The 27,514-nt window shown below is 42.1% G+C and overlaps 2 protein-coding genes across 15 annotated transcripts in view; one reads left to right on the top strand and one right to left on the bottom strand.

Moving 5' to 3' along the window:
* The window catches only part of ABI1 (abl interactor 1), a 97,337-nt gene extending 90,907 nt beyond the window's left edge, over positions 1-6,430 (top strand). For all 10 annotated transcript variants that reach the window (XM_024129684.3, XM_007113686.4, XM_007113685.4 and 7 more), the window contains 2 exons: positions 2,789-2,974; positions 5,871-6,430. In XM_024129684.3, the coding sequence (XP_023985452.1) occupies positions 2,789-2,974; positions 5,871-6,046 (362 nt within the window). In that variant the 3' untranslated portion in view covers positions 6,047-6,430. The remainder of the gene's footprint in view (positions 1-2,788; positions 2,975-5,870) is intronic.
* Positions 6,431-7,841: 1,411 nt separating this feature from the next.
* Positions 7,842-27,514, bottom strand: part of PDSS1 (decaprenyl diphosphate synthase subunit 1) — a 58,247-nt gene continuing 38,574 nt past the window's right edge. For 2 of the 5 annotated variants that reach the window (XM_024129685.3, XM_028495977.2), the window contains exons 8-11: positions 17,268-17,348; positions 17,052-17,165; positions 11,287-11,367; positions 7,842-8,291 (exon numbers count right to left, since the gene is read on the bottom strand). In XM_024129685.3, the coding sequence (XP_023985453.1) occupies positions 8,151-8,291; positions 11,287-11,367; positions 17,052-17,165; positions 17,268-17,348 (417 nt within the window). In that variant the 3' untranslated portion in view covers positions 7,842-8,150. Of the gene's footprint in view, positions 8,292-11,286; positions 11,368-15,777; positions 15,791-16,747; positions 16,789-17,051; positions 17,166-17,267; positions 17,349-27,514 lie in introns of those variants that run through there. The other 3 variants (XM_055087819.1, XM_028495976.2, XR_002892678.2) reach the window with 3 other exon arrangements.

Here is a 27,514-nt window from a genome sequence, read left to right as displayed (position 1 = left end):
GCCCATCCTCCAGGAGAAAACACTGTGGCAAATTCCACTGTGCAGCTTTTGCTGACCCTATTGTGTTATTCTCCACATTTCCTCCCTTAGTCCAGTCAGGTATTTGTTTATTCACTGTTATGTCCTAGGCTCTGGGAGGAATACACATAGTCTAAGACAAAGTCCTTATGTCCTAGGCTCTGGGAGGAATACACATTGTCTAAGACAAAGTCCCTACCGTTAAGAAATTGGTGATTTAATGGGCTTTTAAAACAGTTTCAAAATGTTGAAACTTCTGAGCATAAACCAACCTTATCGTTTACATTTGGTTGGAAACTCTAATGTGTTTAAACATGTAAAAATAAGTGAATCTTCCTGTTGAAAATAAGTGAACAAAGGTAAATTGCTGGTCCATAATGCTCTAAGTTTAAAAATTAAGTCTGCAACAGTTTAAAAACTAAGCCAGTTCAACCTTTGAAGTGCCTTAGAGCCAAGAATTTTTAAGACATATTTTAAAATAGCCATAATAAACACCCATTTATTGAGTCCAAAGCTCGTTGATTAGGTTTTTGGTAATAACCCCTTTTTTATAGAAATTCAGTGTTCACGTACATGCATGGTCTTGCTAAAGAGGCCCACGGTACTAACTTAGTTCTTTTTCCCAAACATGTGAACTTGAGTCAGTAATTCTCTTTGTGCTGCAGAATGCCTGACTTTATTTGGCATCTGTTTTCTTTGAAAGCATGTTAGGAAGATTGTTGATAAATTGCGTATCAATATCTTAAATGTTTTATGAATTACAGATTTTCTGTGTTCGTTCTTCTCATAAACGTTCACTTCCTTATGGCACTCAGATTGGTGATAATGAATGCACATAGCAGTTAACCTATTAATAAACGTGTTTCAGTTTAAGACATGAGCCTCTAAAAAAAGCAGTGTGTTTACATCTGTTTATGATTAACACCTGAAAGTGTCTGAACAGTCACGTGTGGTGCTAGACAGAGTATTATACACAGAGAATTAGACTGACCAGACTCTTGCCCCAGTGTATGTAATTTGAAGATAAGCCAGTGTAGATTAACAGCAGTTGGGCATAGTAAACTGATAAATTTATGTATAAAGAGTAAATGTACTTTAAGAATTCAGGCAAACATATATAATTTATACATTAAGCCATATTAAGGATATGAGCTATGGCTCTTTAATGTCAGAACGGATTCACATGCATTTTCCTTCTCAATAATATTTGCAAGTTTTATGGAGAAGGGATGGGCAGAAATAAAATGAATCCTAGCATTTGGAGGAAAAATAAATTGTACACCTGTTTGAGCGCTATCCGAATGAGCATCAGCACACAGGATTTGTTTCCTAATAGTCTTTTTCATCCCCCAACAGGATAAAATAGAAATCACAGAATTAAACTGGTTATCAAGTAGGGCGATTATCTGCTTATGTTTTAAATCTGGATTCCTTGGTTATATTCTCAGTGCATTATTCCAAATAGGGTGTCGAAAACTTTAAGACTATATTACAAGTAGATGATGACCATTTTCTTTGATCACATAAATAGCCCCAGAAATTGGCATTTGAATTAGTATGTTGGTATTCTGAATTTCTCCACTGCAGATATTATATAATTACTGTATCAATTTATATCAGAGCATTTTCATATGTCTTTAACTTTTAAAGAACTCTGTCAATCAGAAACTTAAGAATTAGGTGTGCTCCAGCTCTGAATTCTTTAATATTGGGAGCATTTGTTACCTGGTATCATATAGTTCATTGAACACAGTGCTAGCCTGACATTTTCCCGTTTCACTGTTTACACCTTTGATTATTTAAATCACACACATACACATTCCACGACCATCTAGAATTTGAGGTATGAGTCGTTTTTATTGTTTTGCATGATTTGAGTTCCTTTCTTTTTTTCTTTTTTTAAACATCTTCCTGCAGTACTTTATTTTTAAAATCTTTATTGTGGATGTATTCTTAGAAAATTGGATCTTTAGGATCTAGTCTTTCCCTCGTCCCATTCTTAGTTTTACTAGCAATAATGTAAAAATCTTAGCTTCCTTTCTATATTTAAGAAGTTGATTGTCTTTTTAAAAAAGTGATTATGAATGCAAACATTTTTGAAAATATTCAGTGAGATTTTTTTACTAGCTTGGAATTATTTAATTTTAAATTTATTTTCCCTTGTTAAAATTTAAACAAAGTAATAGAAAAACGTACACATAGAAGCAGCCCTAATACCACCAGCTTTTTTTTTTTTTTTCTTCCTCCAAAAAAACAAAAAATAAACACATATCCACCCACTGGAGACTTATTTCTGTGGAACTAAAGGTAACTAAAAGCCAAAATCAGGCACATGAATGTGCACAATAAATGATTATCAAACCATTAATGTTATTCATAACGTTTACTATAGTCCAAATGACAAATGTGATGTAAGGCTTATTTAAGGAGATATGCTAACTAAAGAGTGACATTTGTTCTGATCTGAGCCTTGGAATAAGGGAACTTCTTTATTCCTGTAGTCTTATGAACAGACAGATTGTCTCCTAACCTCTGCATTCATTAATTTGTAGAACTTCCTAATACCCTTAATTTTTTAGCTCATTTTATTATTGCAAAATTATTCTTAAAAGTAGTAGAAGCTTTAACACACCAAGCTTTTATTTCTAATCATTGCATGTTTTATTATAGTGCATGCTGTATACGAATTAGAGCTTTCTTCAATTCTGTTAACTTACGAATTTCTGTCTAGTCTGATTTCTGATTCAAATTCAGTATCTGGATGTTTTAGTTGCTGATAGTCCGACCCCACCACCTCCTCCTCCACCAGATGACATTCCCATGTTTGACGACTCTCCACCTCCGCCGCCGCCGCCGCCAGTGGACTATGAAGATGAGGAGGCCGCCGTAGTCCAGTATAACGATCCATATGCAGATGGGGATCCTGCTTGGGCCCCCAAAAATTACATCGAGAAAGGTAGGGTACAGTCATCGTTGAACTGCTGTAAAGGGAAAGAGCTAATTATAGTATTTTAGAGCCATAAAGAACAACGAGTCCAGCGTTTCTCCACCTTGAGAATAGCTTTACCAGCCGAGATGATTTAGTTCCCATACATTCCCAATATAAAGTGAGGATTCTTTATTTTCTCTTTATTTTTTAAGTAGAGTATAGTTGATTTACATTGTGGTGGTGGTGTTAGTTTCAGGTGTACAGCAGAGTGATCTGATAGTTGCATATATTGCAAAATGAAATAGCTTAAACTTGCCAGCCATTCAGTCTTGTCACAACTACTCAACCCCACTGTTGTAGCACAGAAGCTGTCGTGGGGACTTGCCCGGCGGCCCAGTGGTCAGGACTCGGCGCTTTCACTGCTGAGGGCCCCGTTCAGTCCCTGGTTGGGGAACTGAGGTCCCATAAGCCACGCAGTGCAGCCAAAAAAAAAAAAAAAGGAAAAAGCAGTCGTAGACAGCACACAAGTGAATGGGCACCGCTGAGCCCCGGCAAAATTTCACGGACAGACAGAGGCACCGGCTTGGATTTGGCCATGGGCCACTGCTTGTGGACTCCTGGTCTAAACCAGAGAGTTGGTATTTAGTAGGGTTAGAGTCCAAGCCTTCAGTAGTCACCTTTGTAAATCACAAGATGACTAAAACCTGGTTTAACAGGAGTTCAGTTGAATATGTTAACCCAGCAGTATGACATGACTGTTCCAGAAGTCAGGTTCTTAGGGTACATTAGCTGAACTTCAACCTAATATGTACAAATCTGATAATATTCATTTATATTAGACCAGTATTATGTTTAATTTTGAGTACCATGTTTCAGGATCTTGCAAACAAGAATGCCTTCAGAGGAGGATATTCAGGAGGCTGAAATATCTAGAAAGTGCATCTATAAAAAGAAACAGCTGAAAGCACTGTTTCTAAGTTGAGGAAAAGATGATTTCAGAGGGACTAGACAGCTATTTTCAAATTTTTATCATGTAGATAGATGTAGATAAGAATATTAGATTTCTATTTCCAAAGAACCCTATGGTAAGTACATACAGAAGGGAGAGTTTAGATCTTTATGTGGAGTTAGGGTCCTGGAGAGTAGAATGGACACTGAATGGTTAAATACTCAACAGTGAGAGTTATTAAATGAGAGAATATATGCACTGGGGGAGGAGAAGTTAGGTGGGACTAAGTTTCATTTACAGAGGGGATTTGGAAAATAGAAACAATTAATTTGACACAGTGTTTTTATCAGCTCTTTGCACAAGGAAAACTAAGAACCCGAGGAAATAATATTTTCATTTTGCTGAATGACTTTGAGGGTATCAGGTGTTGTCATCAATTTAAAAGTCATCTCTACCACTCAAAATGTGACTCTGAATACAAAGAAAATGTTTCTCTCTAGCCGTCACTCGGTTTTCTTGGGTGGTTATTTAGCCAAAATACCAGGATAATAATTTAACATTATTCATTCTGTATGTTTTGGTGTTTTTGAAACTGGTATGTTAAGTGAGCTTGTGATCACAATACTGTGATTCTGCTACAGGATTAAAATGGAGAATGGACTTGTTGAGTTTACTTCATCTACTGTTTTGTAAAGGGGAAAAAAGATTGCCTGTTTTAGTTTAGCAAATGATGCTGTGGATCAGTACTTCACGTCTCTTCCTTATTATAATTCACTGGTTCAGGATAATTATGGGGCAAAGCCACCTTTCTTAAGGAAAAAATGAGTTCCAGAAGATCTTAAATGTCTTAAAAAAACTCTATTTTAAGAAAAACACTACATGAGGTAAGTTAATGAAAAAAATTTGTATGACATACTGTTTCACATATACTAGAAAATTACATATTTCAGAATTATGTTGTAAAGACAGAGGAAGGAATAATTAAATTCATAAGCCAATAGTTTGGAAAGCTGGTAGTTGGTTGATGCCTTTCCTTTCCACAACACTGTTTGCAAAGGAAGTGGATATTTTGAACTCAGCAATATTACAGAATTGCAAAATGGTTCTCTAAGTCTTAATGAGTCTTTACTCCCCTATTTCCCCTTTAAAAATAGAAGTTCTTGTTGACCTTTAAGGGGTGTGTGTGTGTGTGTGTGTGTTTGTGTGCATATGTATATGTATATTTAAATCTAGGTGTAGTCCCATAAACTACATGAATATTCTCCTGCGATGAGTAGGATGAGATTTACCTCCCAGTATATGTATATTTTTAAATTAGATGGTTGTTACCTGGTTTACTGATTGGCTACGCAGCTTTGCTCACTAGTTATTTTGAAAAATGGTGCTTTGCATGTGGTTGGCACTTGGTAGATATTTGAACGAATGAATTGAAACATCTAATAAATCCTAAAATTCAGAGATCTTTCCTAAATAGGTTGGTAGAAACTCTTGACTTCTCTAATCTAGTTAGTTGTCAATTTGGCCTGAAGATCAAGCTAGTGATTTAGTTGCCATGATTGGCTACTTGACCTACCTGGATATATAGATTTAAGAGTTAAGACTTTTCATTAAAATAGTTGGGTTGGCTATACTATTAATTGGCATTACATTTTATTTTATTTTATTTTTTATTTTTTTTGCGGTACGCGGGCCTCTCACCGCTGTGGCCTCTCCCGTTGCGGAGCACAGGCTCCGGACGCGCAGGCTCAGCGGCCATGGCTCAAGGGCCCAGCCGCTCCGCGGCACGTGGGATCTTCCCGAACCGGGGCGGGAACCCGTGTCCCCTGCATCGGCAGGCGGACTCTCAACCACTGCGCCACCAGGGCGGACTCTCAACCACTGCGCCACCAGGGAAGCCCTGGCAGTACCTTTTAAAATTCGATTAAATGTTGGCTATAGTGCACTAACATGATATTTCAACTCTTTTCTCCATAGTTGTGGCAATATATGATTATACAAAAGACAAGGATGATGAGCTATCATTTATGGAGGGTGCAATCATCTATGTAATAAAGAAGAACGATGATGGCTGGTATGAAGGAGTCTGCAATCGAGTGACTGGTCTGTTCCCTGGGAACTATGTTGAATCGATCATGCACTATACTGATTAAATTTTTGCTTTTAAAGTAGGCTCTTACTATCACTCAGTCATACTGTGGGACTATTACGGTTAACAGGATTGTCTTAAAATGTGCCCATATGTTCAGGACATGCTGTTTTATTGGTATAATAATTGAATGTCTACCTGTAAGCATAAATCTCTGAGGCAGTTAGTTGGTGTATTGCTAAACAGCAATCTATACAAGAGGCTGTCTGTCACTGATTGTGCTTATATACTTACTTACACATTGTTAACTTCATGACCAGCCTAAATATTCTGGGGGTGTGGGGTATAATATTTCACGAATCATGATTCAGATTGTGCCATTACATGTTTCCGTGCAGCATGGTTACTAACGCTCTGTCAGACTAATATTAAAATCAGAAAACTTAAATGCTGGTGCTGGTCATACTTTTTGTTTAGACGCTCTCATTCTTGAAATATACTGTTTGTTTAAAGCATGCATACAAATTTATGTGTTGAAATATACTTAACAAAATCCAGGATGCTTCCAATTTGTGTAATACTTTTACTTGGAATACTCGTACTTAGGTCTCTTGAAATGAATTGAGTCTCTCTCTAAGATCTCCATGTGAAACAAACAAAGACAATTGGGTTACCTGTAGGCTTGTCATTTGTACCGAAGTTTTTTAATGATGTGAATTTGCATTATAAATTTTTTCCATTCATAAATACATAAGTGAACCAAAGGTTTTTGTCCTTTCCTTCACTGGTTTGCTTTAAAAAAATAATAAATTAATTAAAGATACTGATTTATGGCAGAATTATGGTTCTATTTTCTCAATATATTAACTTGGAAAAAAAATTTTAGCCTTATCTCAACCTATCCCAACAGCAGTGGCTGATTTTTGTAGAATTTAAAATCTGAGATGGTTATTTACAAGTCAGTCTACTGAATTCCTTTTCTAAAGTAACCTTTTCAAAGCTAAGAAAATGTGTCGAAGTGCACATGCTGTAGGTAAAATTCTTAAGGATTGCTCTATCAGTCCTTTGGTTTTCCAGTGGACTGTGATATACTGGTTCAATGAAAGGAAATGATTGATAATTATCTTTTACATATTTTTTTGGTAGAAGTGGATGCGATTGATTTTTGAATATGCACTATTTAACCCATTACCTGGCACTAGCAACATAAAAATATTTTAAAAATAAAATAATTGGGGGAAAAAAGGTGCACCATGTATTAATCATTGAACAGGGATCTACCTGACCAACAGATTTGTATCGTCTTTTGTCTTTTGACATAACTGAAATGCAACACGTGCACTTTGTGTGTCTCCTCTTAAGGGAGGGTTAGAGGGATGTTTTCTCTTCTTATCATGTGTATAATTCTATATTGCCTAGGATATTAAGGTAGAGCACTCAGTTGTGGGTTTCTGTGTATTGAGGATTTGTTTGGATTTCAAATTACAGTTATGTACTGGGCATTACAGATAACAGCATAGTAAACGGTAGGACTAGTGCAAAACGTTTATTTCTGAAAGTTAAAGACCATTATTGTTACCAAATCAATGTGACTGTTGCATATGCATTTTGCCTTTGTTAATTTTAAACATGATTTCAGTATCGCTATTGATCAGTTACCTTCTTCATTTTTTAGAGTGGACTGTTCTCTTAATTTTGTATATAACCTGTTGTCTAAATTTTATGTACAGTCTTTTATAATAAACCATTCTCCTATATGAAATTTTGGATACTGTTAAAATCTAACTAATGTGGATTGAAATGTAGACTTCAGTTTTATGATCTTTACTCCTATGGTGAAACAAGATAAACCATTTGAATTTTAACATTGATTATTTATTTGTGTAATGGCTTTACATGTGGATATTAACCGTGTAAACAATACCACATATAACCATCAAGTACCGCGATTAGAGTTTACAGGACTAGAATGACAGATTCAGATGGTTTAATTACATTTAAAAAGTTTTCTGAAAAACTTTGCCAATAAAAAAAAGTCCCATTAATAAGGTGGAAATGATTTTTAAAAATGATTTTTTGGTTATCTGCACATGAAGCAAAGTATACTCCACAAAAATTCTTTAGGCACAGTCTGGTAAAATAGCTGCCAGAAATAACAGAAAGAGTTGTCACTTATCTCTTGCGAGCACAATCTCCGAAAGTTGTATGAGGGCCTCTCTCTCTGGGGATGGTCGAAGTTTACTGATCTCTCTCACTGCTTCACGGCAGTACCGCTGGGCGAGGTAGGTTGTCTGCTGCACACCATCGCTCTACGGGGCACGGGACAAAATACAACAGAACAGATGCATGTCACCCCTGGGATCAGCTCTGAAATTCCTGCTATATGAATTAAAACATACTTTTGAGATCCGGTTAGCGAAGAGCCGAACTGTGTTTCAAATGTTCTCTCTCCAACTCACAGAGCTTCCTCCGCCCACTTCCTTTAGGCCCCTTTCTCAGACCGAAACACTTTTTTATTCTATTAGCATGGCAAGCAGTGAACTCATTAATATCAAGTAACCTTCTATTTCCCCCTATTTTTCATTTAAGCATTAGAGTTTTTAAAAAGGTCTACATATATTAAAATCTATACAGTAAAATTCCAAGTGAAAGTTAACACACATACCTGATAAATAAAAGTACAGAAGAGCTTACGATGAAAAGCAACAGTTCCCTTCTTCCAAAGGCACCAGTTTTATCTGTTGGTTTTAATGTTTCAATTCGTAATTTTAGTTATCTATTGCCTTTCTGCTGCTAAGAAAGACAAGGATTTAGCCCACCCATACTGTCTCCTGATTTGACCCCTGACCACTTGTCTTTAGTTCTAATACAGATCACTGCTGTCACATCATGTGGCATCGACTTCTGACCTCATCTTATGAGGATCCCAGTGCTCCTTCTCTTTCCTCTATCTTTACACTAGAGATTTGCATTCCATTCTGTACCCATGTTTTTATGTTGGTTCTTTCTTTCTAAAAGCTAAACACTAATACAATAATTACATTTACTATCTCCGTTATGTCAAAATGTTTACTGCAGAGTCAGGACATGTATTGTGATTTCATTTCCTTCCCCATGGCTCCCTCGGTCATTCAGAACAGAATATTCGTAGCATCATGGTTGAGAGGCCTCTGGTTTTCTGAACCAAGTGACAGAAAATATGACTCAAAATACGACACATTTTACTTTGCTTTGCCTTACTGTGCGGAAGCTCACTTCTGAATGTAATTGCCTCCTTCTCTTCGTTACTTTGACTGCTCTGTAGCCCTGCCTTACAGCTGCCATCATAGGATGGCTTTTCATTGAATTCTGGTTCATCCACTGGTTTTAGTACCCATGTCTTTCTCTTTTTGGTGTTTCCACGGTTTTGTTGCACGTCGGCAAATAACTTACCCAGAATCTGTGTACTGGAAGTCAGCTTTTGCGTTCTTCGTGTGACAGTGACACTGGCCTTCCCACTTAGCGGACGGTTTACTGGATACAGATTCTAGGTTGAAAATGTTTCCTCATCATTTGGACAGCCTTGCTCACTGCCCTCTAGAGTCCAGGGTTTCGCTGCACCCTGAGCCAGTACTGAACGTTTCCTTTTGTAGGTGACCACCTTTGTTCTGATTTTTGGTTTTTGAGTCTTCCTGAAATATTTGTTGCATGATTGTACTGATCCTGTTAAGAGCCTTTCTCATTTTCTTCCACTGCTGTTTTCATTTTGAAGACTTCCTCAATGTCACATTCCAACACGTCTTCGGAGTTGGCTTTTCACATTCATTTAAAATTTCTTAGAGCTCGTTCTTATTCACTGTTTTTTTAGAAAATATTATCCTGTTCTTATTTGATGAATGCAGTATTTTTGAATCCCCCTATTATTTTTCCTGAGTCTGTTTAACTTGGTCTCACTCTTTCATTCAGTGAGCTTTAATCAACTATTTAGCAATCCTACTAAATAAACCCGACTTGTCCATTCATACTTAGTGAGGGAATAGGGACTAGGCGCCCTGTGGCTGAACGGGAGCTAGAGTTTACAGGTCTTTGGAACATTCCTGTGGACTTGTTGCCTAAGTGCATTTCTGCCCAGGCTTGCTGGAACTTCAGCGTGTGGCGTAAGAGCCACAGTTAATTTCCCTCTTTTCAGCCCCACTTCTCACTTTAGCCGTCAGTGACATCATTATTTCAGAAGCCATGACCACTCCCAGGTATAATGACCACTCCCAGGTATAGTGACCGCTCCCAGGTATAGTGACCACTCCCTGGTATAGTGACCACTCCCAGGTATAGTGACCACTCCCTGGTATAGTGACCACTCCCAGGTATAGTGACCGCTCCCTGGTATAGTGACCGCTCCCAGGTATAGTGACCGCTCCCAGGTATAGTGACCGCTCCCTGGTATAGTGACCGCTCCCAGGTATAGTGACCACTCCCAGGTATACTGCCTTCTTTATCAGCTCCTGCTGCCCTCACACTGAGTTTTTAATAGTACAGCCAAACTATCCTCTAAAGAGGTGGTAGCCATAGCACGTTATGATTAACCATATAAAGAGCGAAGGGGTTTTGCTTTGTGGAAATTTAAAAAATCTGAAAGGTAATTACGTGGAATTCTTTCAAATATTTGACTAATGACAGATCTCACACCACAACTGCTTACTAAAAATTGCTCACTCTCTCTCATTCATGAGACCTATTGGCTCCAAACGGCTCATTCGCAAAATACAGTGATCCAAACTGAAAATGTGCAAAAAGACCCGGCTTCCACAGAAAAGTTCTGAGGATATGTGGCGCTATATTTGAAATAAGCTTATAGCCCCTGAAGGTTAAAGTTTCATTTGCTATGTTGGTTTAAAATTTTTTCAAAGGTACCGTTTTTTTATTCGCACATTTACTGCAGTTTATGTAGGATGGACGAGGAAAGCCCAGTTTCCTAGGGCTCGGACAGGAGGGGAGTCTGGTGACGGGAGGGCAGTGGAGCTGCTGTGGTGGACGCGGGGGAGACTGGCTGCAAACCAACAGGCCTTACCCCTGACTGCAGGTGGGAACCCCTGAGAGCTTCCCCAAAAATGTTAGCGTCCAAGCCCCACCCAAGGCCAATTACATTAGAATGGGAAGACTTCTAGAAGAAAAATGCATGATATAATTTTTCCTTCTCAGTTTTTGCCAAATCAAGAATTGATCAAACTTGGTCTTGTGTCAAAAATTCGTTACGTTATTTGTTTAAAGAACTCTTCTGCCACACGGTACCTGCTGTTGCCTTTCTTCTTTTTGAAATCCTCTCACCTGTAATACGTATTGTCTCGCTCTGTCCACATCTCCTGGTGAACTGAACCGTCTCATTATCATAGCATTCATTTCTGGGAACTAATCAGAAAGAAAGAAAATCTATTTAATGCTCTTGGGAGAAATCAAATGTTCAAACACTAGTACGTAAAAACAGGTAAAAAATCCACAAAAGTGATTAAATGTTTAAATGATGGGGGCGGGGAAGCAGTAAACTAGCGATTAAAAGCAGCAGAGCTAAGAGGACACCCGTTGCCGGGTCCAGGGACGAGCTGGTGCACAAGAGGGGCAGCCGTTGATCCATGTTCCCTCCACTGTTCTGTTCTATCCTGGGTCCAGGGCCGAGTCAGAGAGAGAGGAGGAGCAAGAGTTCACCTCTTAAATCTCCCTACTGGCTTCTCTTATGGACCTCAAGCTTCAGGGGCTACCAGGCCTCTGCCCCGAGGTTTCTAATGAAGTAGCGTTGGGGCCTCCCAGGTGCTGCTGGTCCTGCTGGTCTCTGCTGACAAATTAGAACCACTGGCCTAAGAAGAAGGTGGGCACTCTGCTTTTAGTTCGAAACCGAGCGACACCCGCAGGCTGCCGAGGTCTCTGAGCAGAGGGAGTCACGGGCAGAGCTCCGCGCGGCGGCCCGTGGAGGAGGCGCGGGCAGCGCTGCTCGCCACCCGCCGGCCCTGGACTCACGTGAGCCTGCGTCATAGTTTTTAAAACTCTTCAGTCATTTCTAATATGCAGCCAAGGTTGAGAACCATTGAATTAGAGACAGAGGTAGAAGCAGCAGTCGGGTTACTGTAGTAAATTCTAAAGACCAGTGGTAAGCTGATGGCAGTAAGAGGAAAATAGAAAACAGGTACAAGACGCATTGAAGACAAAATCTATATTCTACAGTACTTAGCAACAAGGCAGGAGACCTGTCACCACGCTGGGACTTGGGAAGCCAGGACACCAAATCACTTCACTGTCTAGACTGGAGCTCTCGTCCTGGTGCTGCCACAGCTGAGCTCCTCAGCCTTCTCATCTGTGTTAGGAAGGGGCTGAGCTACCCGATCAGAAATCTCTTCGTTCTACCAGCTTATGGGTCCATGAAATAAGAGGTTAAGAGGGGTCTGGTTCTGGCTGCAGCAGTGCTCGCAGCAGCTGCCAGTGCTTCCCTGGCAGTGAGCCTGAGGGATGAAAGCAGTTGTGGTCCTGTAGCCACCGCCTCGGTATTAGTAATCCTAGAAGGAAAAATAGGGCACAGAGAGAAAACTCTCAACTAGATGATGGCAAATGAGGAATTAAGAATGTTCCTTTCAGAGCAAAGTACGTGTCCAAACAAAGCACAGGCTGCTAGTAACATCCTTATGAAATTTACAGAGCCGGCAACTGGTCAGTTCTTAAATGAAAACCAGTAATTAGTTTTAGGTACTGGCCTTTTAAGAATAAAAATTGAAGTTTCATAGGAAACAAATCAGGAAAGCTCAAATCAATTTTACTGGTCAAAAGTCAAATCAAGTAGACACTGGTCTTAGTTTCTTAATACCACATTTCAAAATTGGATTTCTAGAAGGCTGTATATCCTCAAAGCTAATGTGACACTGTCCTGAGCATCTGGTAAAATTACCATTTTTAGGGTAGATGAGCTTTTTCTGCAGCACCAACAACGATGGTAAAATGTGCTGACTGGGTGGTTTCTCTGATTCCTTTTACTATAAAAAGCACTGAGAAAGCAAAATTTGAAAAAAAAAATTTTTTTTTCTTCATTGAGTGTGACTACATCCTTCCTTTAACACATGTAGTGTGTACAATCTTAATGTGCAAATATCAATGTCAAACTCTTCCCTGAGGCAATCCCCTGTCCCCAAAATGTGTGAGAAGAAATGAGAAATGTTAACAGGCAGGAGGAACACTGGCCTGCCTGAAGATGTGCTGAGAAACAAAGTTCCTGTTGGCCTAGGCTCTGATTTTACGAGTAGGAAAATCACCTGTGGATGAATCAGAGTCCAACTGTGAAATCTGTCCATAAACTCACGACAAAGGCGATTGGTAAACCGTAGTGAGCTTGTTAGTCAAGCAGAACTTGGGTGACTCTAAGGCCCCAACAGTCACAGCAAGCAGAAGCCCGTGCAGCTGGTGCGGGGCTGGCGCTGGTGACAGCAGTGGAAGCACGACTACAGGCTGACATTTAGGTCTGCTGACTGATCGCAGAAGGAAGGAGAGAGCTTTTAAAGGGTATCTGGGAACTAATGCAATCTCACCAAAAAAACAAAACACTTGCATTTGGTTTCTGAAGATCTTGAAATCCAACCTCTATTCTTTAAAGGTTTACTTTAACATAAGGGTTTTGTTTTTATAGACAGTATGTGTACACATATACATGGAAGGACAGTCATCTCTGGGACCTCCCCGGAAATACAGAAGCTTTTCTTACAAGAAACCCCTTCAGAGAGAGCTCAAAAATGGTGAATTCCAGACAGAGGGAGTTTCTATCAACAAACTCCAATTTCAAGACAACCCAGCATGCTAAATGAAAGAGGGAAAGTGGTTTCCCAAGGTTGCTTGACTTGGTCCAGTGAAACTCCATGTTCATAAGCAGAAAAGGTCAAAGACTAATTTATCTAATCTGCAAATAAAACTCACCTACCTATGGAGAAGGATGACAGACATCTTGCCACTACTCCACTAAACGGGCAGGTTAAGGACAAACACTGCCGGCCGACACTGAGGCTCCTCGAGTGTCGTCAGTGCCTTTTCAGTGCGGGACCAGCCAGTCCTCTGCTCTGGGTGGCCCCCAGGCTCAGGCCCATGGGGCGCCGGCGCTGGTGCCCACAAGCAGAGGCAGTAACACTGCAGCGTGTGGGGAAACGACACTGGTCTTTGAAGACACGGAGTGTTTAATTGCCTGTTGTGCCGTTTACCAGAGCTTTCACTCTGGCCAAGTTCTGAGCATCACTTTCTTACTTGTAGAAGGCACATAACACCTACCACAAAACGGAGTTGTGAGATCAGAGTTAGCAAACAAAAGAATCCTTTGCAAATTGTGAAAACAATGCATTTTCATTAAATGGAGACATTGCACATTCTCATGTTATTTCTGGAACTTGTTTTACCCCCAAATCAATCTTAGCTCCAAAATCTTGACAAATTTCTGACCAAGAACCTAATTTTTGACAGTATAATCTGTTGTAGAGCCTAAACTTGATGTTTTAGTTGAAAAGAACTTAGACGTATCTGACCTAACTTTTGGCCCACGCGCCGTGAGACAGAACAATCAGTCTGCTTAGGAAACAAGTCCTGTCCAGAGCCGCGTCCTGCTTGGCCTTATTTGTGTCCCTTTTCTAAGGCTGCACGATGTGCCTTTTAACTCCTTTTCCTACTGCCTTCTGGACAGACAGGAAAAGCGCCGTCTGGTGAGGGTGCGTGTGCGCCTTGTGATGCTGGGATTTCCCAGTGATACAGAACTGTGGTTTGGGACACGGGAAGCTTTTGTTTGTTCCTTTTCCTTGCCTTTTTAAACCATCATTTTTTAATCTCTTGTACATAACTGACAAGTCAATCTGTAGGAGTGGTCCATTCCCCCGACTTCGCCCCTCCGTATCTGAACACAGAATTAGTCATACCCCTTTGTGTAGAGAAAAGCAAATGCATTTCTTTCGAAATATGTTCATGGTAAAACGCAATCAGAAGAGGCAAACATTCTCAGTCATCTTAAAATTGAAGCAGGACTCTGCTGTTAACTTAGTATCACGGGGCTCATGACAATTATTTATTATCGCGGGGCTCATGACAATTATTTATACTTGTAAAGATTTCTATCAGCACAGCCCCCAAGGCTTTTTAGTAGATGCAGGCTTCTTCAGGGAAAGGTGCCTTCCTCAGGCATCCTGATAACCCCAGGGCTGCAGCAGCTCAGCGCACTCGGCCCAGCTCGTCTTCCTTATTCGCACTTCCTCACCAGGGCCTGGGGAACAGACTCATGTCGGCATCTGTGCACACGGCAGCCAGAGCCTCGTCTTCCGAATCTGAGGATGCCTTACATTTACGTGGCTCGTGACTCCTCTGCTTTTTTGTGGGTTAATGGTAAAAAAAAAAAAAAAAAAAAAAAAAAAAAAAATGTCCCTCACACATGCTTTAATGCACACAAGGGGATTTAACAGATTTTTGCCAGAACGTGGCACACGTATGAATACTCTTCCCGACCTCTGGGCGGGTGAGTCAGTCTGTGTGGGAGAAAGGAACCACTCCTAGCAGCCCTTGCACTTCTCACCTCTGCCTCAATGTCCTGAGAGGCTGCCCGGGGCCTGGTCACCAGCATCTCCATTCCCTGCCCTCGTTCCTGGGTTGACCGCTGTCTGCTACCGGGCCGCCCAAGGTGAGCGGCCCAGCCCCCAAGCATCAGCCTCCTCTGAGGGCCACCCTGTTTACGGCTCTACTAGACAGTGACTAAAAGATGACCTCTCCTTTCTTGCACCAGCAACTGATCGAAAGCAAGGTTTCTGTAATATCAAAATGGCATCATCGAGGTCTGTGGAAGACATGATTTATCTTTGTAAATTTTGAGAAAGAATAGAGGCAAGATCTTCAGAAGACTAAAAGTTACAAAATTTTAGATCAAAGAGCTAATTTCTGATTTCATGGCATGGCGATGACCATTTTACTGCTTTGCTCAATAACAAGTAAAATACTACTAAGATGAAAATCTATTAAAAAGCTGTCCAAATACTAGCTAATGCCCTACTTCTTTCAAAGAGCGTCTGGCACAGCCAGAAGCAGTGTGGCCAGGGGCCAAAGCAGGCTCTGGAAACGTCCACCTTGCAAGACACCGCAGCGTCTCTGAAGCTTCTCCTCAGCTTTTCATCCATATTAAGGAGAATATGAAGGTAGCTTAACTTACTTCCTTAATTGACAGCCCCTCAACCTGGAGAAAGGAGGAATTATGTGGTTCTAGTGCATTCCACTGACTTCTTGACACTTTTGAGGCAATGGCCGAGGCTCTCTGAGAGCAGCAAACAGCCCCATTAAACTTCTAGAACTGGAGAATTTCTCAGGCTTGGAGGCCTTCCTGTGCCTGTTTAAGGGGCTCTGTGAGGCAAAGCCAAAGTCCAGCCCTACCATCAAGATGCAGACACGATCCGCCTTGTCAGTGCCCAGAACACACGGAAAGAGTCACAATGCTTCCTGACATGCACACAGTGCTTAAGTTACAGAGTATGTGCGTGAACATCATCTCACTTAACCCTCACAATGACCTTGGGAGGAAGGCTGTCATCTTCTCAATGTTACAGATAAAGAAACAGAGTTTAGACGTGGAATGACTGGCCTGGACACCTCAGTCCTGGAACTAGGATCAAATCTAGAGCTGTGGTCTCTTAGAAATGCTTTCCATCTCCTCCTCATCTAACCTTCCCATCAGCCATGCCTGGCAGGTCCTGGTCCTGCAGGGCTTCTCAGCAATGTGTCCAAAGGAGTTCACAAAACCTACCTGCTGGGACTTCCCTGGTGGCACAGTGGTTAGGAATCCGCCTGCCAATGTAGGGGACACAGGTTCGAACCCTGGTCCAGGAAGATCCCACATGCCGCGGAGCAACTAAGCCCGAGAGCCACAACTACTGAGCCCGTGTGCCACAACTACTGAAGCCCACGCGCCTAGAGCCCGTGCTCCGCAACGAGAAGCCACCACAATGAGAAGCCCCCGCACCACAACAAAGAGTAGCCCCCCTCGCCGCAACTAGAGAAAGCCTGCGCACACAGCAACAGAAACCCAATGCAGCCCCCCAAAAACCTACCTGCTGACAAGCAAATAAGACGGGACCGGTGGCTAACCCGAGCTTCAGGTCGGCCGAGGTCGGCTTGCCCATCCGGTCAGAACACGAGGTGAAGTCCAGGACGTCATCTATTAGCTGGAAAGGGAGAAAGGGCTGTCACAAGCACCACCATCCCAGTGTCCCCGCCACCTGCCCGCTGGACCAACAGGCCGCACTCTTACAAAGCAGCAGACCAACCTGAAAAGCGAGTCCCACGTTTTTTCCGTATTGATAGGCAATTTCATGCACCACTGGGTCAGGGCATCCCAGGACAGAGACCTGAAACAGAGGATCCTGAGATAGGCTGCTGGCAGGGCGGCAGCCTCGGAGGGGGAGTCATGCCTTCTTCCTCTTAGAAAAGAGGCAGTGAGGCTGGATCATGTGCAGTCAGGGGAGACTGCTACCAGGAGACCAAACACGTACAGAGTACCTGTGTTCCAAACGTTCGTAATAAAAGGATTTCAGCCTCAGATCGTTGTCTTAAACTTTAAGAAAACTCTCCTTTTCCCCCTTCTTTCACAGGATAAGCCATCTTTCCCACAGCTTAGAAAAAACCGAGTTACAACTAGACCAGTTCTGCTGGCCAGGCTTTTTGACACGCAGATGAAAGAGACTCCAGTATCTGAAATACTGGCTTCCAGCACTCAGCAAACCTCGCCCAACTGTTGGCATTATTTTTATTTTTCTACTGACTTACCCTTGTTTTAGGGATAGATATCTAATCTGATCTAATTGTACACAGGATGTTGCCATGTTTATTTCCCCATTTGTAGTCCTTTCTTATAATAATTTTTGGTGATTTCACTTAATTGTGAAATGCTATTATTTCCTGATGTGTCTGTAATAGCCTCAAGTCTCATGCCCCTGTTCCTACTGCTTCCATATTTCTCTCACAAGAAGAGCCCCTTTTTCCCCCTTTCCAGTGGGGGAGAAATAGGACTTCTAAGTCTTCTGTAAAACTCCAAAAAACGCAGCTGGCACTGGCCACTCAGTGCATTTCCCGCTGCTCTGCTAAGCATGGAAAGCAGGCCCGGCCACATTTCAGAGAACAGAGATGGTAAAAACCAAAATGGGGTGGGCGGGCCAGGGGTGGGGAGGAGAGGGACACTCCCGTACTGGAGAGGGAAGGTCTGTACTGACCCCCGAGAGAGCCAGATGGTGCTCTTCCGGCCCGCACAGTCACCACGTGACCTTTGTGTGTCACTGAGTCTTTCTGCGCTTCAGTTTCCTCATCTGTAAAACGCAGGCTCTTAAGTGCCTACTGCAGAGGGTTGCTGTGAGGAATACACGTGATGCTACCTGTAAACCCTCAGCACAGTGCCGGGCAGCTCGTTCTAACTCCGCATGTCTGCTGTGGCTGTGACCAGTCCTCCTCCTCCCCCTCCACTGGATGCGGAAACAGGAGCCTGCAGAGTGTCCAGGCTCCTCTGCTGCAGCCAGAGCACATAACCTGCTCGGCCCTGAGAAGGTTTCCAATGACTGAAAGAAGCCTATGCCTGTATAACGTTTGGCCACACATCCTCGATAAAAAAAGCACACATCATAAAAGGCCAGGCGGCTCCTTACTTGAGTGAATAATAAACTCAACTGCTTTCAACAGCAAAGAGCTTACCACTGGCAGGCACTGACCCACAGGCTCTAGGGAGGGATCTATGAGACCACCCAGAAGACAGTGTAGAAATTCTGAAAGAAGAAACGCATCAACTTGCCTGAGAGAATGAGTATACGGCAAGGCTTGGGCAGCCTGGGATACGCTGAGCTCAGAACACAATGACACCCCCTTCCAGGCAGAAATAACTCATAAAGCAATTCTGTAGACAGGGTAATGCTGTTTCCTCAACACAAAGCAGCACAGAAATACAAACTTCCTTCCTGAGAAGTCAAAGATTTTTAAAAACTCCATTCTATTTCTAAACTCAAAGAATTAAAATTTATGGAGTATATATGATGAGCACTTTACATTATCTTAGTTAAATTTCACAACATCCCGTAAGTATTTCTTCTGCGGCTGATGACAGTAAAAGCTAACAATCACTGAGCACGCTCTACGGGCCGGGCGCTATTCTGATTTCTCCCATTTTAACTCACTGATCTTCAGGCAGCTGCTGAGACACAGAGGGGACCAGACACTGCAGGACAAGGAGACGGTGGAGTCAGGACTGAGCCCAGGAGGTCTCCTCCAGAGACTCTTCTTAATCACTCGGCTACACTGCTTCCAATGGGCCTCAAAGTCAAGGCTCAGAGAGGCCAAGTCGCGCGGACCAGGACGCATAAAGCCTTGAGGCCTGCCTGCGCTGCCCGCTGCAGCTCACAGGCGCGGACACAGAAGCCCGCTACTGCTCAGCGGGCAGCTTCCGGCCCCCAGGCTGGGAAGGGACATTTCTGCTCGATGTCCACCAGTGCAGAGCAAAGAGCAGCCCTCACCCCTGCAGAGGCCTGCTCCCCCGACCCAGGTGAGGACTGTCTGGATCTGTCCTACCCAACCAGGAAAGGCAGAAGCAATGCAACCCCCAAAACGGAAAAGAGGTGTGCTGACGGAAATGAATGCTTCTCGTCCTCAGCATCACAGAGGTGCCTCACATCTTTCTGGAGAAGGGTGGAGAACAAAGAGTGATTCGGTAAAAGAAAGCAGAGCTCAGCTAACTGTTCTGTTTGAAGCAGGCCCACAGCCAGGTCACGTGGTGCACACGTGCGTCTTTGCGGGGAAGGTCCACACCTTTCAGGAGACTCTCCTACGCCTTGCCTCAAAGAGGTCAGAGAGTCCTGTTTACACTGGCAGGGGCACAGCACTTGACGTTTATCAAGCATCTCTATCTTTAAAGGGTGTGTTTATACCACTGTAAGAGTTAATATACATACTGTGGTATTATTTATTAAAAATAATGGAGGGACTTCCCTGGTGGCGCAGTAGTTAAGAATCCGCCACCAATGCAGGGGACATGGGTTTGATCCCTGGTCCGGGAAGATCCCACGTGCTACAGAGCAACTAAGCCCGTGTGCCATAACTACTGAGCCTGCGCTCCAGAGCCCACGAGCCACAGCTACTGAGCCCACGCACCACAACTACTGAAGCCCGCGTTCCTAGAGCCTGTGCTCCACAACAAGAGAAGCCACCGCAATGAGAAGCCTGCGCACCACAACGCTGAGTAGCCCCCGCTCGCTGCAACTAGAAAAAGCCCACACGCAGCAACGACGACCCAACGCAGCCAAAATAAATAAATTAATTAAAAGATAATAATAATAAATAAATAAAAATAATGGAGATTACTGGACCTCCACCATTACATAAAAAATTTCAAAACAGGTTGTTGTCAGAAACCAACGGAAAATATTGCCAGAAAACATTTTCAACATGGTTATCACAGATGATGGGCTAATATTCTTAATATATAAAGAGCTCTTTAAAACTGAGAGGGAAAAAAGACCAACCACCCATTAGAAAAATGGGCAAAAGACATGAATAGACAATTCACAAAAATTAAAGACATAAAAACAGCCCTTAAGGATCTTAAAAGGAGTTCCACTTCACTCAGAAAGGAGAGATGTAAATTAAAACCCCACTGTAATACCATTTCTCATCTACCAGACGGTCAAGCATTAAAGTCTGAGGCCACGTTCAGTTAGTGTGGCTGTAGGGAAACAGGCAAGACCCGCCCCTAAACTGCTGGTGGAAACGCATACGCACAGCCCTCATGGAGGGACGTTTGACAGATTCTAACAAAACCACATACACCGTTACTTTAAAACAGAGCCCAAAGTCACACCTCTAACAACACAAAAATACACCTGCACAGCTTAGTCACTGCAGTGTTATTTGTAGTTATATCAGAAATCGGGATGTCCGTATATAGGAATGCTGAGTGAACCATGCCATGTCCACACGGTGGGATACAATGCAGCTGTTGAAAAAGAAGAAGGGTCTACAAATCGGCATGGACTGACATCCATTGTATACTGTTAACTGCAGAAAGCAAATGCAAAAGCAACACAGAAAACAGTAGAGTATAATACTGATTTTTGTCGTAAGAAAGAAGGGGAAATAACATACATGTATGTGCTCATTTGTGTAAAAAGAAACACAGGAAGGAGGAAGCAAACACTAAGGAGACTGGTGACTTACAGGGTGGGTGGAAAGGATCGGGTAGGGCCAGGGAGAAAGGGATGAGTGGGCAGTCACCTCCTGTACACTTGACTTCCGGAGCCACGTTAATGCTTCACGCGCTAGAAAACAACCATCACCTCGAAACCAAAGCATAAAATCAGTCAGAATGGAAGGGAATCCCTAAAATGGAATAAAAAGGAACCGAACTATATTTCAAATAATAAAACCACTGCAGTGAGACAGGGAGAAAGGTAAATTTTGAACACAGAACTTTGACAATGTTATCCTCAAGCTAAAGACAAAAAGAACTATAAATACTGAACTACTAGGTTTTTTCACAGAGATATGAGCCATCAATTTTTAACCCCCTATGGTATATTCTAGGATTGAGCAAATAAATATGTTGCAGAGAATGGGGTCCACGTTTCTTACTTTTGGGGAAGGAAGTTACAAGTATGGAAAGACAGACTGTTGGTATAAATCATGAAACCTAGAGTATGATAACAATATGGTACCTCAGGGGTTTGAATAAACACAGATGGATAGAGAAAGACATAGCTAGACACATATCCACATACAGAGATTATACACACACAAATTCCCTAGCTCTGTCCACTGGGAGAGCCTAGGAGCAATGATACCCAGTGTCCAGGTCTTGGTTTCCGTTCTCCACCAAAAGGAACGAGCGCCCCTTGGAGAAATGATGGATCCCAGCGCTGGGGAGGACAAGACAAGCTTGGAACATCTCCTGCCAGAAATTAAGGAAGTACCAAAAGAACGACAGGGACAGATTAAAAGGACACAGGAGTCAGTTTAAAGGGCCTTTCCCATTGGCCAAATATGGGACAACTGAGCATTAAAATAACAGTAATGGTTATAATCCATAGACTAAAATAGAACCCAAGAGTCCATATCGATAAGCTCTTCCTTAGAATAAAATACCAAGTCTACTGTAGAAGTGATGTGCAGAAGAAATGATGGAATTAAACTGTCATTTGGCAACTGTCTCAGGAAAGAATCACAAATAGATGTTAAAACCAGAGTCAGAGTTTGATATGAAACAGAACCATTTACATAATCTCAAAATACTTCCCCCAAATAGGGAAAAAGAGTAAACTTAAATGGAAGAACCTGGTAGACATGACCTTAATCAAGTGATCAAAAAGAACATACCGGTAACAGGACAAAGGGACATGGTGCACCCGGCCTCCCCATGTGATGACCTGAAGGGACAGCACTGCTTCTGTTGTGTGCCTGCCCCACATTCACAACCTTGGACCCCATCGTGAGAAATACCACACAAACCCAACCTGAGGGGCTCAACAACATAACTGGCCTGTACTCTTCAAGATATCAAGGTGATATAAGGACAAAGGAAGACTGAGAAACTGTTCCAGATTAGAAGAGACTAAAGATTCAGGACAGAGAGAGGAGCAAGATGGCGGAGCAGGAAGACGTGGAGCTCACCTTCCCCCACAAACACATAAAAATACACTGACATGTGGAACAATTCTCACAGGAAACCAACTGCAAACTAGCATAAGATTTCATATACAACTAAAGCTACAAAAAAAGATCTCTACGTAACTGCACAGGCCGAAAAATAAAAAGGCATCAGGATGAAACTGGTGCCCCTGGGAGGGATGGTGAAGGAGGACAGGTCCACAAAGGCAGGCCCTCACCCTGGGGAGCCCCCCGTCTGCTGGGAGGTCCACTGGGACAGACAGAGGGGCTGGAGGCGCCTGGACTCTGCTCGTGAGGAGTGCATGTGTACACAGCCAAAACGGGCACTGACGCCTGCCACCTCACCGCACTTCCCAGTCCAAAACACACACCAGACGGGGCTACTAGTATAAACAGCAGCTAGGCACTGAATCTCAGGAAGACAGGGGTGGACGGGTCCTGGAAGAGGACCTGGTCTAGTTGCATGGAGACAGCCGGGAGGGCCTGGTGCGTGGTCCAGGTCGAACCTCAGAGCCCACTGTCTGTGTGCACATAGCAGGGGCGGGTCCGTCAGTGGTGGCCTTGGTATGCGGACTTAGTGCACACACCGGGTGACGCCACAGAAATGCTCGTCTTGGGTGGACAGCCCCTGGGGAGGAGTATGCAGCAATTTGTTCCCCAGCAGCTATGCTCTGGTTTGCCTGCCCCACACCACAGCTTGGAGCCGGTTCTGGGGCCAACAGGTCCTGGGAGAGGCAGTCCAAGTCCCAGGCAGCAGCACAGCCACCTGCAGCCACAAAGCACCAGCCCACTCCACACCAGAGCCTAGCACTAGGTCTGGGAAAAACACAACAGAGAAAGGGACATGACCTTGGGTTGCTTCTGGGCAGAGGTGCAGATGCCTGCACTGGTGGCGCATAGTTTCATGGTGGCCACATGGGCCTCACTTGCTTCAGCACTCACCTCCTTTGGAACAGAGCACACTCTCAAGGGCAACAGAGGCTTACTGAACCCAACCCTTAGGGCACCTACTCCAACACCTGGGGAGCAGACCTTGCCCCTGACAGGGCTGTGACAGCCACAGAGCAAAGAGGAGGCCCTGTCCAACTTCCAGTGCAGGCTCTGGTCACCACAACACCAATCACACCCCTTATCAAGGGGATAATAGCCAGCACACTCTGAGGAAAGACATGACTGGCATCCACACCAAAAACAGGCCTCACACCAAAAATATTGGACTCACTGTCTACATAGGGACACTCCCACATAAAAGCACCCCTTGAAGACCACAGTAGACCACTGATTCTCCTAAATTCGTAGAAACAGAGAAAGTTAAGTAAAATTGAAAAAGCAGAGGAATTACTCCCAAAGGAACAAGAGAAATACCCTGAAAAAAACAACCAATAAAACAGAGCTCACCAGTCTACTAGACCCTGAGTTCAAAAAGGAAGTAATAAAAATGCTAAAGGAGTTAAGAAAAACTATTGAAAGAAATGCAGATCACCGTAACAAGGAACTAGAAACTGTAAAGAGGGACCAATCAAAATTAGACAGATCATTTATCAAGATAAAAAACAATCTAGAAGCAAACTAAATAACGCAGAACAAATATGTGATCTGGAAGATAGAATAATGGATATCACCCAAGCAGAACAGCACACAGAAAGACAAATGAAAAAAATGAAAGCAACATACGAGATCTATGGGATAATATAAAGCATGCCAACCTATGCATAATAGGGGTTCCCGAAGGAGAAGAGAGAGAGAAGGGGACCAAAAATGCATTTCAAAAAATTATGGCTGAAAACTTCCCAAACCTAAAGAAGGAAATAGATAGCCACGAACAGGAAACACAAATAATCCCAAACAAAATGAACCCAAACAGACCTACAACAAAACATATCACAATTAAAATGGCAAAAGTTAAAGAGAGAATTCTGAAGGCAGCAAGAGAAAAACAGAGTCAGTTACAAGGGAACCCCCATATAAGGCTATCAGCTGATTTCTCTGCAGAATCTTTGCAGGCCAGAAGGGAGTGACATAATATATTCAAAGTCCTGAGAGGGAAAACCCACAATCTAGGGTACTTTAATCAGCAAGATTATCATTTAAAATAGAAGGAGAGAGAATGAATTTTTCAGACAAGCAAAAACTAAAAGAGCTGATCAATACCAAACCTACCCTAAAAGAAATATTGAAAGGCCTTCACTAAATAGAAAAGAAGCAATAATCTATAGGAAAGAGGAAAACATAACAGGAAAGGCAAATATATAAAAGGACTAAAGATCACTTAAATAAGACAGCACACAGATTAAAAAACAACCAAAAAATTTTGTAAAAATGATTATAACTACAATTAACAGCAAAACGATGAACATGACGATGTAAAACAGGACATCAAAATCACAAAATGTGGGAGACAGGAGTAAAAAAAAATGTAGATCTTTCAGAATGTATTTGAACCTATCAGTCTAAAGTAAGTAGATATTGTTATGAGTCTACATACTTGAACACCAGGGTAACCACAAATCAGAAACATACAACATATTCACAAAAACCAAAAAAGAAAGGAACTTAAGCTTAATACAAAAGAAAACCATGAAACCACAAAAGGAAAAACAAAAAGAAGAAATTATCAAACAAGGACTACAAAATCAACTGGAAAACAAGGTTTAAAATGGTAATAAATACATACTTGTCAATAATTACTTTAAATGTCAATGGACTAAATGCTCCAATCAAGTCACAGAATGGCAGAATGGATAAAAAAATACCCAAAAACCTACAATATACTGCCTACAAAAGACTCACTTCAGGGCAAAAGACACACAGATTCAAAACGAGGGGATGAAAAAAGACATTTCATACAAATGGGAAGGACAAGAAAGAAGGCATAGCAATATTCAAATTAAACAAAACAGGCTTTAAAACAAAGTGCATAAAGAAAGACAAAGAAGGACATTATATAACGATAAAGGGATCAATACAAGAAGATATTACAGGTGCTAACATACATCCACCCTATATAGGAGCACCTAAATACATAAAATACTAACAGACATAAAGGGAGAAATTGACAGGAATACAATAATAGTAGGAGACTTTAACACCCCAATGACATCAATGGACAGATCTTCCAGACAGAAAATCAATGAGGCAACAGAGGTCCTAAATCACACAATAGACCAGTTGAACTTAATTGATATCTACAGGACACTGCATCTAAAAAAACCCAGAATACACATTCTTCTCAAGCATGCATGGAACATTCTCTAGGAACAGACCACATACCAGGACACAAGATAAGCCTCAACAAACTTAAGAGGACAGAAATTATTTCAAGGATCTTTTCTGGCCACAACGTTATGAAACTAGAAATCAACCACAGAAAGAAAAAGGGGGGAAAAATGAACACATGGAGACTAAACAACATGCTACTGAAAAACCAATGGGCCAATGACGAAATCAAAGAGGAAATCGGAAAATGCCTCAAGACACACAAAAATGAAAACACAACCTTACAAAAATCTACAGGATGCAACAAAAGCAGTTCTTAGAGGAAAGTTCATAGTGATACAGGTCTTCCTCAAGAAATAAGAAAAATCTCAACCTAAACTACCACCTAAAATAATTAGAAAAAGAACAAACAAAACCCAAGTCATTAGAAGAAAAGAAATATAAAGACAGAGAAGAAAAAAATAAAATACAGATTAAAATATCAATAGGAACTTCCCTGGTGGCGCAGTGGTTAAGAATCCATCTACCAGGGCTTCCCTGGTGGCGCAGTGGTTGAGAGTCCGCCTGCCGATTGCGCATCCAGAGCCTGTGCTCCGCAACGGGAGAGGCCACCACAGTGAGAGGCCCGTGTACCGCAAAAAAAGAAAAAAAAAAAAAAAGAATCCATCTACCAATGCAGGGGACACGGGTTCGAGCCCTGGTCTGGGAAGATCCCACATGCTATGAAGCAACTAAGCCTGTGCTCCAGAACTACTGAGCCTGCGCTCTAGAGCCCACAAGGCACAACTACTGAGCCTGCATGCCACAACTATTGAAGCCCATGTGCCTAGAGTCCGTGTTCCGCAACAAGTGAAGCCACCATAATGAAAAGTCCATGCACCACAACAAAGAGTAGCTCCCACTTGCCACAACTAGAGAAAGCCCGCAGAGCAACGAAGACCCAATGCAGCCAAAAATAAGTACATAAATAAATTTATTTTTTTAAAAATCAATAAAACCATGAGCTGTTTTTTTGAAAAGATAATATCAACAAGCCTCTAGCCAGGAATCACCAAGAAGAAAAGAGAGGACCCAAATAAACAAAATAAGAAATGAAAGAAGAGAAGTAATAACTGATACCACAGAAATACTAAAAATCATAAGAAAATACTATGAACAGTTATGCCAACAAATTGGACAACCCAGAAGAAATGGACAAGTTTCTAGAAGCATACAGCCTGCCAAAACTAAGTCAAGACGAAACAGATAATTTGAACAGTCCGATCACTAGAAGTGAAATAGAAACTGTAGTAAAAAAAAAAACAAACTCCCTGCAAACAAAAGTCAAGGACTGGATTGCTTCACTGAGGAATTTGACCAAACATACAAAGAACTTACACCTATCCTTCTCAAACTATTCCAAAAGACGAAAGAGAAGGGAATACTCCCAAAGTCATTCTATGAAGTCACCATCACCCTTACACCAAAACCAGACAAAGACACAATAAAAAAAGAAAATTACAGACCAATATCTTTGATGAATATAGATGCAAAAATCCTCAACAAATATTAGCAAACCAAATCCAATAATACATAAAAAAGATTATATACCACGATCAAATTGGATTCATTCCAGGGTTGCAAGGATGGCTCAACATATGCAAATCAATCAATGTGATACATC

This window comes from Physeter macrocephalus, chromosome 11 (assembly GCF_002837175.3).
Source record: "Physeter macrocephalus isolate SW-GA chromosome 11, ASM283717v5, whole genome shotgun sequence".
NCBI lineage: Eukaryota > Metazoa > Chordata > Mammalia > Artiodactyla > Physeteridae > Physeter > Physeter macrocephalus.
This window is presented reverse-complemented; position numbering and strand designations above follow the sequence as displayed.